The sequence below is a fragment of the Polyergus mexicanus genome, unplaced genomic scaffold (genome assembly GCF_030449975.1).
Source record: "Polyergus mexicanus isolate NDT 795.1 unplaced genomic scaffold, iyPolMexi1.0 SCAF_4, whole genome shotgun sequence".
NCBI lineage: Eukaryota > Metazoa > Arthropoda > Insecta > Hymenoptera > Formicidae > Polyergus > Polyergus mexicanus.
Genome location: NW_027223324.1, coordinates 1,148,439 through 1,163,516, shown reverse-complemented (window position 1 = coordinate 1,163,516; position 15,078 = coordinate 1,148,439). Strand labels below are relative to the sequence as shown.

The window sequence follows — 15,078 nt, the reverse complement described above, 5'->3', positions numbered from 1 at the left end:
ATGATAGAGCATATAAAAAAATAAGTTAATTGTAGATATAGCAATAAAGTTATAAACTTTAACGGACTCATGCACAAATAATTGCTATAGATATATGTCCAAGATGGAGTTTGCATTATTCATATGTATCTGACATACATATAATATGACGTGTGAAAGCCACTTTCATAAATTATTACCGATCAGCTGTCATATGGCGCATTATAATAATTAATTATAAATGATATTTTTTGTATGCTATTATCCAATTACCGTAACGTGACTGCGTCAACATGACGGATTGCGTTTTCTTAGAGAACTAGGTTGGTGATTGTGTCCCAATAAATATTGTCTCTTTGTAACAACCGCGTCTATTTGGAATACTTTAATTACTTGACCCATAAGTCTCGTTTATCATCGTTAGCGTGCACGTACGACCTGAAACCATTAGTGTACACCGTCAGCTACCTTTTTTCGGCCGGTACACCTATCTTGTGTGACTCGCGAGAAAATAATGTTCTCGATGGGTTCGATCGATACCATCGCAAATTGCGTTTTCAAGATAATGTAACGATAAGCTATATAAATGTATTTTTATGTACACGATAATAATAACACAGTCGTGAAATATATATTATTATATTTAGGAATAAACGCAAGGATAATTTTCTCTCACGCATTATTTGCAAATTATTCTCATTCGATAGAATTTCGTTAGAGTTTATCAATGTCTATATTTTTATGCATGAAATACATATTAAATTTATGTAAATCCTCTTTGCATATTCTACGTTGTTTTTGTAATCAATATAGTTCTTTATATTGTGGAGACAAACATAACTTAATTGAATATTGTAGTTTAGCATATTCCATTTGTTTTATTACGCGTTCTATTTCTGCATAACTTCATTTGATTTATGTACAGAAATTAATGTATGATTCGTGCGCACACAGAAAGTGCCATTTTACGAAATTGCCAATAAATAATCCGGTATGATCTAGTTTGAGGGCGTCGTTTATAATTTCCGACGTGCGCCATCAAAATAAATCACAGATTCGAATCAAGATCGCAGTCAATCATGAAACAGGCGTTTTTTTTTTCTACATTTCTTTGAGTTGTCCTGCTAAGAAAATTGGTTTGTTTTCCAGCATGGGTTTCCCTCTTGCAATGTGACGGTTATTATTTATCTGAAGAACAAAGAATATAAGCAAACTCCTTTCTCTTCTTTCATCTCTCATTTTATCTCTTGTTTTTCTCAACTATCTCTGTAAAGAAGATTGTAACAGAGAAACAGAAATAGACTATAATAATGGGGCATTTGCTTCTTGATTCGTATTGCACTTAATACACGAGTAATGAAAAACTAAAGATTATAATGGAAAACGTGTCAATTTTTGTCTCTAATAATTATTTTTTTCTTGATTTCATTTTATTTTATTAAGATATATATATACGATTGCATATTTTGTTAAATATAAATATATTTATATCAACAGCCATTTTATTCTTCATGCATTTAAGCATGTATGTGAACCTGGCATATTATTTCGTAACAATTAATATAGTTTATTCTTTTTCATATCGTGCATATCTTTTATTAGAGTTAATGTGTTATTAGAATTAATGTATTCTATTATTGCTTTTGTTATCATTATTACTCTATAGTTATGTTAATGTAAATGATATCATATTCAATATAATCATATCATATTAAAATGGAAATTATTGTAATTATTATTGCTTTTGTTTACAGCAATTATTATTTAGTTGCGTTTATGCAAAGATATTCGTGATACAATTATTTTTTGGAAATTTGTCATAAAAACTATTTATTTCTTTATATTTTATATTACAGATATGGAATAAGAGTGGATCCTAGGCAATGGTTTATTTTCCTTAGCGGTAAAAGCGATGGCGGTGAAGAATATCCCTCATTGTTGCTGATTTGTTGTAAGTAAAACTGTCGATATGTCATTTTATAATCGTATGGCGAAAACGTAACTGTCGATGTTCATGGCCTCGATTACAAAATGATCGACATTTATTACAAGAAGCTTTCCCGACTGCGTCATTTTGTCGATATCAACAAAAGTATGTCAATCGGAAAGTTATTGATAACGTTTCTCACTATTTGATAGCTTGAGGTAACTTTTTTCTGACAAGATATTTTTTTACATTTTGTCACTTGTGTACGACATGCTAATAATATCGTGTGCCAATTATTTTATTTGTTATTATAAATTTATCAAATATTAGATTGATTTGATCAAGTTACAATATAATAATAGAGTCGCGGAAATAAGAAAATGTTATTAAAATGCACAAAATTCCTAAGTCATTAAACATTATTATCTAATATAATATATATTAAGTTTCTAATTTTTGCAACGATAATAGGATCGAGAATGCAAGCTTTTGAGCATTGATGTATTAATCTTATCATCACTGTTTGGATTTTTTTTTTTGAGATAATGAGTAAAAAATTACTTTTTGTATATTTTTATTTTTATCTCTAATTTTTATTTTTATTTAACATCATAGTATTAATGAAATACGGAAATTATTAAATTATTAAAAATTATATATATATAATTTTCATTAATACTATGATGTTAAAGAAAAATAAAAATTAGGAATAAAAATAAAAATATACAGAAAGTAATTTTTTACTCGTGGTATTATATACAGATACATATATATATATATAAAATAGAATTTTTTCGAGTATTTAAAATGAAAAATCAACGGGCTTGCATTCGTTTTTTGGCTTTTACAAACTTGGAAATTAAGTCATATCAATGAGAAAAGGAAAAGCATAGTGTGAACTTTAAGTACCGCTTTTATTCTGGTATCCGCAATAATTCAGTTTTACCGTTTTTCGGACGTTATGCTTTTTTTATTCAACCTATACATAATACGGATCCCCGTTAACGTGATCTCGTTGAGTAACAGCGAGAATAGCTCCAAAGAACTGTAGAATAATGAGATATACGACTTTGACTCTGGAAAAGGTTTCTGAACAGCTGAAAAAGGCAGGAATACGTATGCAAAAAAAAAAGAACAGTAGAATGATAAACGCTCTGAGAATTCAAAGTTGAATTCACCCTCTCTTAACAGCCGTCCACCGATAAAGCGCTTTACCCAGTACTATAGAAATTAATAAAAAAAGAATAGGGAAAATGTGCTGAAAGGGTTCGGCGAAATGAGGTGAGGAGCGTGCGGGGGTGGTGTCAGTAGCGCTGATATGAGATGGAGAAAATGAAGGTTCGTTTCTGTCTGGCAAGTTGGCTATTGTTTTAGTTATCTTATTACAGAGTGCGCGCATCGCAAAATTACAAAAAGGTGGAAACAATTTGGCGAGGTAATTTCCCATCTCGCCAGAATTCATTGATTCTGAATATTCTTTAAATGTCGTTCATTTGGGAACAACATTCGAGCGTTTTTGCAATGTGGTATAATTTGCTGCGCTGCATATAGCTGCTTTTTCATTTCTGCGATGCAGGAAGAACTTAACGAACGAATCTTTTTCGTAATTTACAGTCTGCTATCTCTTGTTACTGGAATTGTTTTATTCCAGACATGGCATATGTTTCTATTTTCTATTGTGTTAAATGTGTAATTATACGTGGCACGCACACAAATAATAGTAATTTTGGTTTTAATCAAGGTAGAATTAAATCAACGCGATATGTGAGAATAATAATTTTCAAGAAGCTAACATTTGCAAAATTGACTATCAAATTTTACTCGTCAATTTGGTACAATATTGCGCAACGTTCGATAGTTCAAACTCTTTAAATTCCATGATGTAACGCTTTTAAAGTAGACTTTTAAAGCGGGTCGAAATTCAGCGAGTCTCCCGTGAGGCATAAATTTCACGGCACGCATCATGCCTTTAAATAGAGAACATATTCCTCGTGTATTGTCCCTTTAGTACCGCGCGGTGTGCTCGCTTGTTGTGCTTTCACCCGAGCAACACTATAACTTACATACGCGCAACGACCGCGTATAACTTTAAACGCAGATTGCACGCGCTATGGTTGCAGATCAGGGATTATAATTCAAAAAAGAGTTTCGAAATTTTTTAAAGGCACAAAGTAGAATAAAAAATTATACAATTAGTAAGGCGAGTTTTCTTGCTCTCATTATATATATAAGTAATAAAAAAATAAGAATGAAACATATATGATTTTTACATTTTATCAATTTTTACGGTAAATTAATAAAATATACATTTTTATTTGGTTTTACTTAAAAATGTTATTAGTATTGATTTTATTTAGAAAGATTATATTTTCACATTTTGATATGCCGCTCTAAAAAAGATCCTTATAGATATAATTTCTACGCAATTATTTTCTTAACGGTTTCAATCTCTGGTACAGATTGAACGCGGGAGGTTTACGTCGGACAGGCCTCCACGGGGTTGCATCATTTACACATAAGGGAAGGTAATGCTCATGGGAAACTACGGCTAATAGCTTCTGTATTTTAGAATCTGCGCGGTGCGGCGTCGTTCCTTCTGACGGGATGCTAAACTCGTTTTCTTTTTACATTCAACCCTCGGTCTTCTTTCTGCCTGCTCCCACGACACCCTCCATGGGAGCAGGCAGAAAGCGTTTCGTTCCTCGCGTATCTTGCGCGAACTCTCGTATAATAATTTTTATAGCAAGCGAGCCGAAATTGCTTTTTAAACGCGAGATTTCTCGCGGCAACCGTTTCGCGATTAGAGTATTAATTATTATATGAGCTAGCCAATTTTTTCGGCGAGTTAGCTTATTTTTTATAAATCACGAGAAGGCAAGACATGTGCGCATGTATTTTCTTTTCTCCCTTTTTCCTTATTTCATTTTGCATCTACGATACGGTTTATGTCCTTTATATTATCTCACAGTTTTTTGCACATCGTCTGTTAACTAAAATGACGATACATCAAACGCGCTCTTACGGGGGATTTCAATGGATAGAAATACATACATAAAAAATGTCGAGCTCAAAAACAATGTTGAATCGGAAATTTGTTGTATGCATTCCATGACAATGCCAGCGACGCGAAAATACTGAGCTAATAAAGCCATACAGTTTGCTATCGTCGCGAGGAGAGTACCAATGAATTTATATATTTTTGATATTTGTATTGTATTTCATATGAATATATACACACACATATATATATATATATATATATATATATATACAGAAACCTGCAAATATAAAATCATAATTTATAGCAAACGCAAAATTGTTATTAATAATCTATTAGATTATTTATTCCGCGTATTGTTGTATTAAACGAGCATCGGATTTTTTTAAATTAATTTAATTATTGATAAGTGAATCTCAATTAAAGTTTATTCTATTTTCGTAACGAATCAGCTGTATTTGCTGGTAATGGAAATACGTTGATTTAGAAATAACATTACGGATGGAGAATTGAAAAGAAGCGGATAGATACCGGTTCACCTCTCGCTCTTTTGAATCTCCTTTAGGATTTTCACGAGGAAATGGACCTTTTCCGAGAACGTGTAGCGGGCGTCCATTTGGCAGTTTTCCGGAAGTTCAAAGACGACAAGTTCCAGAATAACTTAAAGTTGACTGTAACTTAATGCTCGTGGCCCTCGAACTGCGTAACGAGTTCGGGGCTAAATCTGAAAGGGTGTACCGACAAGCCACCACACAGACCTGTCCAACGGCCTAGTCAACGGCCACGATAGCTCACTGGCGAGAGTGTTTGTTCTCATAATGCCGGCAACATTGTCGGTGCCCCGCCGTGGCGTATCTTATTCTCTGTTAGTCGAGTGTTAACCCAGCGAGATTTGCATGCTACGTCTCTGTGGATTTCGCCGCAGCGCACCGGAAACAACCTCATCGCGGTAAAACAATTAACGACTGTCCGTTGTAACGCCGTCGATCCATTAACGTTACTTGTTGTAACGGTATTTCGCGTGAAAAACGGTCCAGTGTACGGGACACGTGTAACAAACTTATAGCCGTAAAGAAGATTATTTGTTTTGCGTGATTTATTTCAGTGTATTGTCGCTTTAGATTATGTTAAATTATTGTTCGAAAATAATACGTCGTTTGATAACCACTATTTATATTTTCAAAATTAGTATGTCGATGATTATGATTCCTTTGATTTTCTTCCCTAGTTCTTTTTTTTTTAATTCTCTTTCTCGCGTGGAACAAATTGGTGTACATGCAGTTTCGTGGAAGAGATCTTACGCGGATTCACATTGAGTTTAATTCCCAAAACAATTATTACTCTTTCTTCATCTCTTATCCAATTCGCTATCAAAATTGCAGCAGTATCGTGAATGAGTTTTACGAGAGATGAAACTTTAAAAGGACCAACAGCACGACCAGACCAGATACCAGCGGAATGAGGAAATTCGCGCGATAGGGATCGCTTTCGCGTTAATTTCAAAAGGCTAATGTCCGGGCCGGGTTTTCACGCCGGTCGTGCGATGTTATACGTTTCGCCATTCGCGCGCTGCTCATTAAAGTATAGAATGGAAAACGGGACAAGCGGGTCGTCGTATGAATTAATCCGCGCACAAGCAACACGGCACGCAAGTAATCGAATTAAATGCGAGATTGATCTAAATCCCTCGCGAGATCCCTCCGCATGCACTCGCTATCCGCATATCTCTCTCGTTTATTGCGGGTTATGCACATGGCCAGGATAAACATAGACTTATTACAAAGTGCGTATCGATCGAGCTATTGTGTATTTTTTCGCTTCTCCGTCCATACGCTCCTGATTAGACACGTAAAATATTCGCTCTTTTTATCATCATCCCCTCTATCGTGTAGTTTTCCTTCTCATTAGAAAAAGCAGCATAAATAAGGAAAAAGCATCGGCCGATTGTATGATTGCGCATAATCATGATGCGCATAAAATAATGCGTTAACATTTTTTTTTCGACGTTACGTATTGTAATTAAAATAAAAGTACATTAATAAATTGTTTTCAAGATTAACTATTATAATTAAACTAAATGTACACTTACTAATTTATTTATTTACCAAGAGAAATCGAGCAAGAGCGCAAGCTTTATCATTGATCGGATAAATAATTAATAATTTTTAGATGATATTGAAAAATTGATCAGCATTGGCACGACAGAGGGAAATAGGATATGAAAAATTCAACTTGCTGAAAATTGCAGAAAAATTGCGGAAAGCGAAGAGCAGATAAAATTTTGTAATTTCTATGCAATTTTGTACAAGATTTCTTTCGTAAAAAAATTTTGTGAAATAACAAATTAAAAACTGAAATAAAAATGAATAATAGAATATTTCATTTTACATTTATTTGAGATGAGTATACACAATTGAGTCTTCGAACAACACTAATCAACTCCACTTTAAAAAATTTTTAAATTTTAATACTGGAAAACATTAGTAATTATAAAATATATTCACTGTATGTGTTACTAAAATTAAGAAATTTATAAAAAATGAGGTCGATCAATTTGGTTTTTGAAATGCTCGATTATGAATTGTTCGAAAATCTTGTTCGACGAGCGTCGCAAAATATTGTTATAAAAAATTAAAAACATTAAGAGTTTTTTCCATGACGAAAAGATTTGGGACATGTCATTCTGCCGCAATCGTTTTAGAATTGCGTTTATAAATCTCCTCTGTGTATTGCTTGAGATACGAAAACAGGGTAGTGTCGGTTAAAACTCGCGGAAACCTCCGTTCGAGCGGCGCGAGCCCACTCCTGGATTAAGGAGATATAAAGAAAGATAGAGTTGTGTGTAAAAGGACTTGTTGGTAAGGGGGTGGAAAAACGGACGCCAGAGAGTGAAAAGAAAGAGGGAAAGGAGGGCGGCGCCATATATACCTATATACAAAACCTGCTGAAGAGTTGGAGTACCGGGTATAAAAAGAGGCGATTTTCCGTCCGCGGTTTACGTTGCCTTTTTATAGCCAGTAGCGGCGGCGTCGGCACCGCGACCAACATCACCACCACTATCCGGCGAGTCCGTCGAGAGTAGTCTGAACCGCGCGCGTCAAGTGCTAATTACGAATAATTATGAGTGCTAATTAAGGCCTTCCTTTGCTGCGTCGACACATCAACGTGCGATATATCTGCGCTTTTATGTTCAGTATAAAACCTGTGCTAACGTCCGAGATGTCGTAAAAATGATCGATTTAAGTTTCGCTAAAAGCGCTAAAAGCAAGCTGAATATTTCGTACGCTTTACATATAAAACCGTTGTTTTGCTACAAACACATGCGGTTTGCATATACCTTATCGTCTTTAGAACAGACTTTTACTTGCACTAGAATTTTTAGACGATTTCAGCGATGAAATAAAAACAAGAATTAAATATTGAAAAAAAAAAGAAAAAAGAAGTATACCGATTTATTAAAAAAATATTTATTGAAAAAATACAGTCCTCGCGTTAATTTACTTTAATTATTGTGTCAGCAAGGCGAGAGGAATAAGATCGCGCTGCTTGCCTGAAGTCCAGCCAGTTTATCAAACTTTCATAAAACGCGTCGAAAGAATGTCCTCGATGTCAGAATCTAATTAAGATCCGCTTCCTACCAGAATTTGATCTCTCTCTCATCTCCGCCATCTCTCGCGAGCTGCGCCGTGTAACTAACCGTTCTCTGGTTTGACGCGATGATTCGCAGCCGTCCGAGACGCTTCGAGAGATAGGAGAGACTCGTCGTGAAAAAGGTAAAAGTCTTAATTAGCGGTTGAGATCGGAGAGGTGCTCGAGGGTGGAGGTCGATTACCCTCGAGCCTGGAGATGTCAATGCACACTGTCACTGTCCGTTGCGTACCGATATTCGTACGTATATTTGACCTTTAGCCATTTCTCTCCCTTTTTCTCTCTCTTACCTTCCGATGAAACCTCAGAAAAATTTCATCCCGTTAACGATGGCTTCGTCGTTATGCGGCAACTGTAATTCGTTAAGGTGCCTCTTTTGTCTTTCGCGAAATATGTATCGTAGAAATATTTTTTTTTGTTTGTTTTTAAATTCAATTTTCGGCATATCTAAGGACGCGAGTGATGTATCTACGATAATTTATTTTCTTGATAGATAAATTCTTTAAAATGAGATGCACCAAGATCAGTCAATATCGTAGTATTATTTTTACTTTATTAGTCTTTATTCATCAGTTTAAATGTATTAAAGTTACCTTGATTTCTATTTATAAATACAATTGAGGGGAATATAATATTCAAAAAATATTTCACTTTTGCAAGAGAGTATAATGTAACAATATTTTTAATGATAATATTTATTTGTTAACTCATCAAAGATTACCGTTTATATAAATACAATATATATATATATATATATATATATATATATATATATATATATTATATATTTAAAAGTTCATATTTATTTTATAAATACATAAACGGTTGATCTAAGTTAAAATGCGGAAAATGAAACAAGAAACAAACTTCGTGTCTTCAATCAACATATAAATTTGCTTGCGATAAAACTTCCAGCGCAGATTGCAATTTTAAACGCAATATGGATAAGAAAATATAATAAATATGAAGATTGATTTTTCTGATATTTTCGCGAGATAAAATAATGTATCTTACCTTGTCAAAAAGTCTGTTTTTGCTTGAATAATTTTTTCTTTGCTTTTGTATATTGGATCTTATGACATACTGCATGGCAAATACTAAGAATAAATAAACTCAACGCCAAACAAGCCGAAATATTTCATCGATTTTTCGATGTTGATGTTCGCTAGCGCTCGTGCGATAAAATGCATTCGAATGCCGGCCTCCCAACGTTGTTGGTATCGCCGTATCGTTTTCGACGGTAATCGTTCATCGTTCATAAATTCGGCCCGTATACGTCATGAAACAAAACCGTCGTTCGTGAAACGTTGTTTTCGGGACACCAAATGGAGTTCAAAAATAGATCAAAGAAAAAATGCATGCGCTTATGACGAAATTACGCAGCACAATCACCGCGGCTCGATTTGCTACGCGTGATTTGCCCGTCGCCCATTAACCCTCCTCGTCCCCTTATGCTTTTCGACCCTCGTCAAAACCCATTTTTTCCTCGCTTAATTCCTCTCGGACGAAGCGAGCTCTGAAGGCTTTTGCGATCATGCCCCGCAGTCGGCGTGAAAAACCGAGCAAATTTCCACGACGAAAAGGGTTCCATTAATATCTATTAGCGAACCGTGCTCGACATCGGCCGGATTTATACATCTCCTCCTCACCGCTCTCTTTCTCTCTCTCCAAATTTCTCTTCGAATCTCTTATCTGTCGGACTATCGCAAAAGAAAAAAAAAAGTGCGAGAAAACGAGCGACGGGAGAGGAAAGTCGGAGATATTCTGAAATATGAGACGTCGTTTGTTTTCATTAATTAACGCCAACGCTGGAATGTCAGACGCCGAAACCGATACGTTTTCCGGATTATCAATATTCCAGCAACGATGGGATCCTTCGTATTCATTACTAACAATTTTCACTTTCGCGCTCGTATTCCATCACCTATTTCACCACGAGAAGAGCGAGAGGAATTTTGTTGCCTCGCGGCGTTTTCCAGATTCTATCTCTGGATTTTTGGACATAGATTGATTGGCGGGATTTACAAGTTAAACGCTTGTGGGAAAGATGGATAATTTTATTAAACATTTTACGGGCAGCAAACGTTTTTAAATTGCTTCAAGCTTTTAAATAGTTTCAAGTTAGAAAAAAATCTCTTAAATTTGACGATTTGAATAGATGTGTTTGGACTTTTCTCTCTCATATTAATAATATTTATTTTACTGTAATTTTTGTAGATGTTAATTTGTAAATATTATTATTGTAAATATAATTTTGGTGTTAATTGTGTGTGTTAATGAACAAACTTGCAATTATATAAAGAATTCGCGCATCTTTCGCAACGGCTCAACTTTTTAACTTATGTTTAACTTATTCTCATTCACTTCTCTTCTTTTTTCCTTTTTCGTATTTCAAAAGGATTTTTGTTATGTAAGTAGGAACGTTATCGAGGTATTTTCAGTGGGATATCTTATTCATCGATTGAGCAAAAGGGATTGTTTCCCTTTACTTTATTTCAATCCTCTTATTCAATCCTCTTAAAGCGTCCGTGCTTTCAATTTCTGGAACGTTTTATGCACTTTGAACGATGCGCTTCGTTCACCGAATAAACGCCTCCGCGTTTTTTCTCCTTCACGATTACGCGCACTCGTAATTTGCCTGATAAAGCGAGCCTACAAAACGCCAGAGGTCAAAAAACAGTAATTTGTGAAGCGTATTCGAATTCAAAAAGCTCGTAATTAGTCGACGTAATTAGTCTGGCATGTTGTAACAATCGTCGCTTAACCTTTGCTCATTGTGCTCTGATACGGGCTGGTCTTGAATTTCTTTGTGCCTAACAAAGCACAAAAAATGAACGAAAATTGACAATAAGTAAAATGATAATAAGTAGAAAAGACAAATTGAAAAACTTTTATTCGCACGATGTTATACATTACGTTTGTGTTGAAAATAATCGTAAAATTTTAATCAATCGTTAAATTTTATTTTTTGATTTGATATTATTATTATTATTATTGTTATTAGATAAGATTTTTAACGAGATTATTTTTTCTAACGTATTTATTACGATAAATACGATAAATAATACTCGGTAACAGAATATATATTGATACTAATACAAATTTTGATACGTTGCAACAACAAGTCAACGAGTTTGATAATCCTCTTGGGCAACATTTGTTTTCGTAAATCAAGTTAACATACAAATTCGTAGGAAAAATTTGAAAACATTTATTGAGCTGTGATAATAATGTCATTATCGAAGTTCATTCAAAGTAATAAAATCTCAAACAAGCTTTCTACCAATCGTTCAATCGGGTTGAAAGAATGCAAAAGCTGCATTTGGTTTATTATAACATATTGCAATGTGTGTAATTATTTTTGTATCTTATTTCACGGTAAACATTATCTGCATTAAAAAGTTCGTTAACAGAAAATTTTATCAATTGTGCAAATTACTTGACATTCCGAGTAATAATGAAAGGAGAGAAGTTTAGACTCTACATGGGAATTACTGTAGAACAACCAATTGTGTGACCTAATGTATTCTTGATTACCTACTTGACATTTTACACGCGTCAGCATGCGACTTTTTTTCTTTGTTAGCTGAAGTTAATTTGGGATTAGCAAAAAAAACTTTAGGGAAACTCAGCGTAACGTTCGCGTACTTAATTATAGTTGCGGAGGCAAAAAATATTCTTGTACAATTATTACAGTAATATATGATACTTGCGTGTAACGTGAAAACTAGTAATTATGCATGACCTGTTATGTTCGACCTATATCTTGTAATAACTATAATTCCTTGTATAAAGATTTCATAAAACGTCACAATTTGTCATGATAAAGACAACTCGATTATTTTTCTAATCTAGACATTTCAAACAAAAGTGACAGGCAGTAATTAAAATAGTTAAAATATTAGTTGAAATATTCAAATTCAATAACTTTTAAAAATCTCTTTGGAGAAATATGTCCGAACTTTATTAAAGCAAAAATTTATTTTTGTAATATCATTTGTAGCCGGACGAAAATCTTCTTACTTTAACGAAGCTTGACAGCTGCAGATTGCGTGATGTATTAATATATTAATACGTTTCGTATCAGCGTCGAAAAGATCAAATTTCTTGAAAACAATGCATAGCCAATGTTTTCATTAAAACGCTAATAACTCATACTATTAAAATTCTTGATATCGCAGGCGCATGCATTTCCGGATCCTCGCGTCTGATTCCTTCGACGTGACGCTTTCGCAATTCCCAATCCTGCGAGTTTGCCTATCACCCCGTTGCATCTCTTAAACTTATTTAAGTTTCGCCTATATTTTATCCCAGAGCGGATGATAGCTCGAGGAATACGATGAGGCACTCACAGTGAAATCTTACCGAGTACAGCGACCGCTATCGCGTGTCTCATCCACGCTGAAAATCCACGTAATCTTCGAAAGTGTCCGAGTGTTCTCGATTCTGGCAACGATGCGAGAGATGATAAGAGAAACGACATGAAATAAAGGAGAAATTTTGTATTTCGTCAAACGCCGTTGTTAGGATCGATCCTTGAATGATCCCATTCGGATGTAATTTTCGTATACGATACACATACAATATATCGAATTAATATATCGATTTAATATATCGAATGCGGCTCTTCGATTAAAAGGGCAAATGTATAATCGGATACTGTTTCCGTAGGTAGTACGATTTATTAATACGATATATATTCTCCTACGATATTTTTTATATGTACGTAGATTAAAAGAAGAGTACATCCTAATGGGTTTTCCCATAGAATTTATTTAAATAAGAGAAGCTCTCTCACAAAAATATATTCCAAACTGAATATCAAAATAGAATCTTGCGGAGTAGATTTCAAGACAAAAATACATAACAGTAGATTTTATTTTTTGAGAAAGAATTTATTTGACAAAATATTTAACGTGATGCATAATTAAAAATTATTTAACGGGACGATTTAATTATTAATTTTGACGAATAATTTTGAAAATAATGATCTTGCAACAACTTTGCTTTAATACAAAAATTTACCAAAGCATTTATTCTTGTCATTCCAACAATAAATCGTAGAATTTGCAACGACGGATTCATAACTTATGTTCTGAAATCTCCAGAATGCGACAGTCTCTTGGCGCAGTCAAACAGGGCCGCATTGGAACGCAATTTTACGGACGATTCTGCGATAAAAATTTAGACGAATAAACGATTACGAAACACACATTTCGTTCTTATTCTGCAGATAGAGTTGGAATCGGGAACGATATTGTTTTCCGCGAACTCCGGGCGCGCGTCGAGCTCGATGTACGCCCAATCGTACTTCCGCTTTATATCGAGTGCTATTTTGGATGATTTATCGACGAGGCGCTTTCGTCGCTGCTAGTTCGATATCGGCTTGCTCTCTTTTTTCGTGTCCTCCCTACCGAGCGCTTCGAGAGCGACGCTCTCGATCACTGGCAGCATTTATCCTCACTGCGCGCAGCTTTCGCCACACACTCGCCTGTCCTCTCTTCTTTCTCTTTTTCTCCGCATCTCTCTCACTCGCTTCTATACCGTCACTCCAAGTGACAAGCCCTTGTCACTTCCTCTCTTCAGCTCGGCTGCCGATCGGTCGACTGCACATTTCGATGTTCGGTCGGTTTCAAAAAAAGGGAAGAAGAGGAAAAAAGCGAGAAAGAGAGTAAAAGAACGAGAGAATGACAAATTCGCGGAGAGGAGAAGCGATGCGGAGCCATATTATCGATAAACTAACCCTTTTGTTTTGTTTGTTTCGCAGATTCCACCGTACCAGTGGCCCTTTGTCTGCTGATCGAGAAAGGACTGTCTGTGGTGAGTGAATTTTTCTTCCAAATATTTTGATATACATATGTATAAGGGGCGTGCGAGCGGAAAGTGAGCAAATCCAATATCCGGGTAATCGACTGAACGATAGTCGCGCGATACCGCAACTCGTTCGACAAGGGAGGCGTTACATTGTAATTTATTGCCCTTAATAGCGTCGATGCTTTCGCATTGTACCGATTGGATATAAAAGAATTGGCGAGACATTGCATCAGTAACGGCTTTGTAGAATTTTGCGTACGATTAATTTATTTATTCTCTCGATTAAAAGTATGCACTGTAATCATTCTCATATTTTTGATAATGTATGCTGGATAGCATGTCTAATGCAAAGCGATATGGACGCATATTTTAATGAGAATTGCCGATAAAGGAAGGTATTTTTCAATATTTTTTAAATACGTGCACGATATTAATTTCCTTTACTTAAATTATTTTATATTTAACATAACAGAGCGATTATAAAGTCAATAAAAATTGGGTATAATACACAAGCGCTTTATCAAGATCCTTTCATTTTATCACGAAAATAAACTCATTCGAGTTTTATTATATGAAACCTTAGAAAGAAAGTTCGCGTCTTGAAGGGAAGTTACTCGTGTGCTTTTTCACTTCTTATTCTTCTTCTTTTCGCACTCGCGGCAGACATCGAGGAGCGATCAAAAATAAAGACAAAGACAAAGAGAAATAAACA

At 34.8% G+C, this 15,078-nt stretch overlaps 1 protein-coding gene across 2 annotated transcripts in view; it reads left to right on the top strand.

Annotated features, from left to right (window-relative positions):
• Mdy (diacylglycerol O-acyltransferase) overlaps positions 1 to 15,078 on the top strand; it is an 85,146-nt gene that overhangs the window by 19,950 nt on the left and 50,118 nt on the right. For both annotated transcript variants that reach the window (XM_070295090.1, XM_070295089.1), the window contains 2 exons: positions 1,836 to 1,930; positions 14,320 to 14,372. In XM_070295090.1, the coding sequence (XP_070151191.1) occupies positions 1,836 to 1,930; positions 14,320 to 14,372 (148 nt within the window). The remainder of the gene's footprint in view (positions 1 to 1,835; positions 1,931 to 14,319; positions 14,373 to 15,078) is intronic.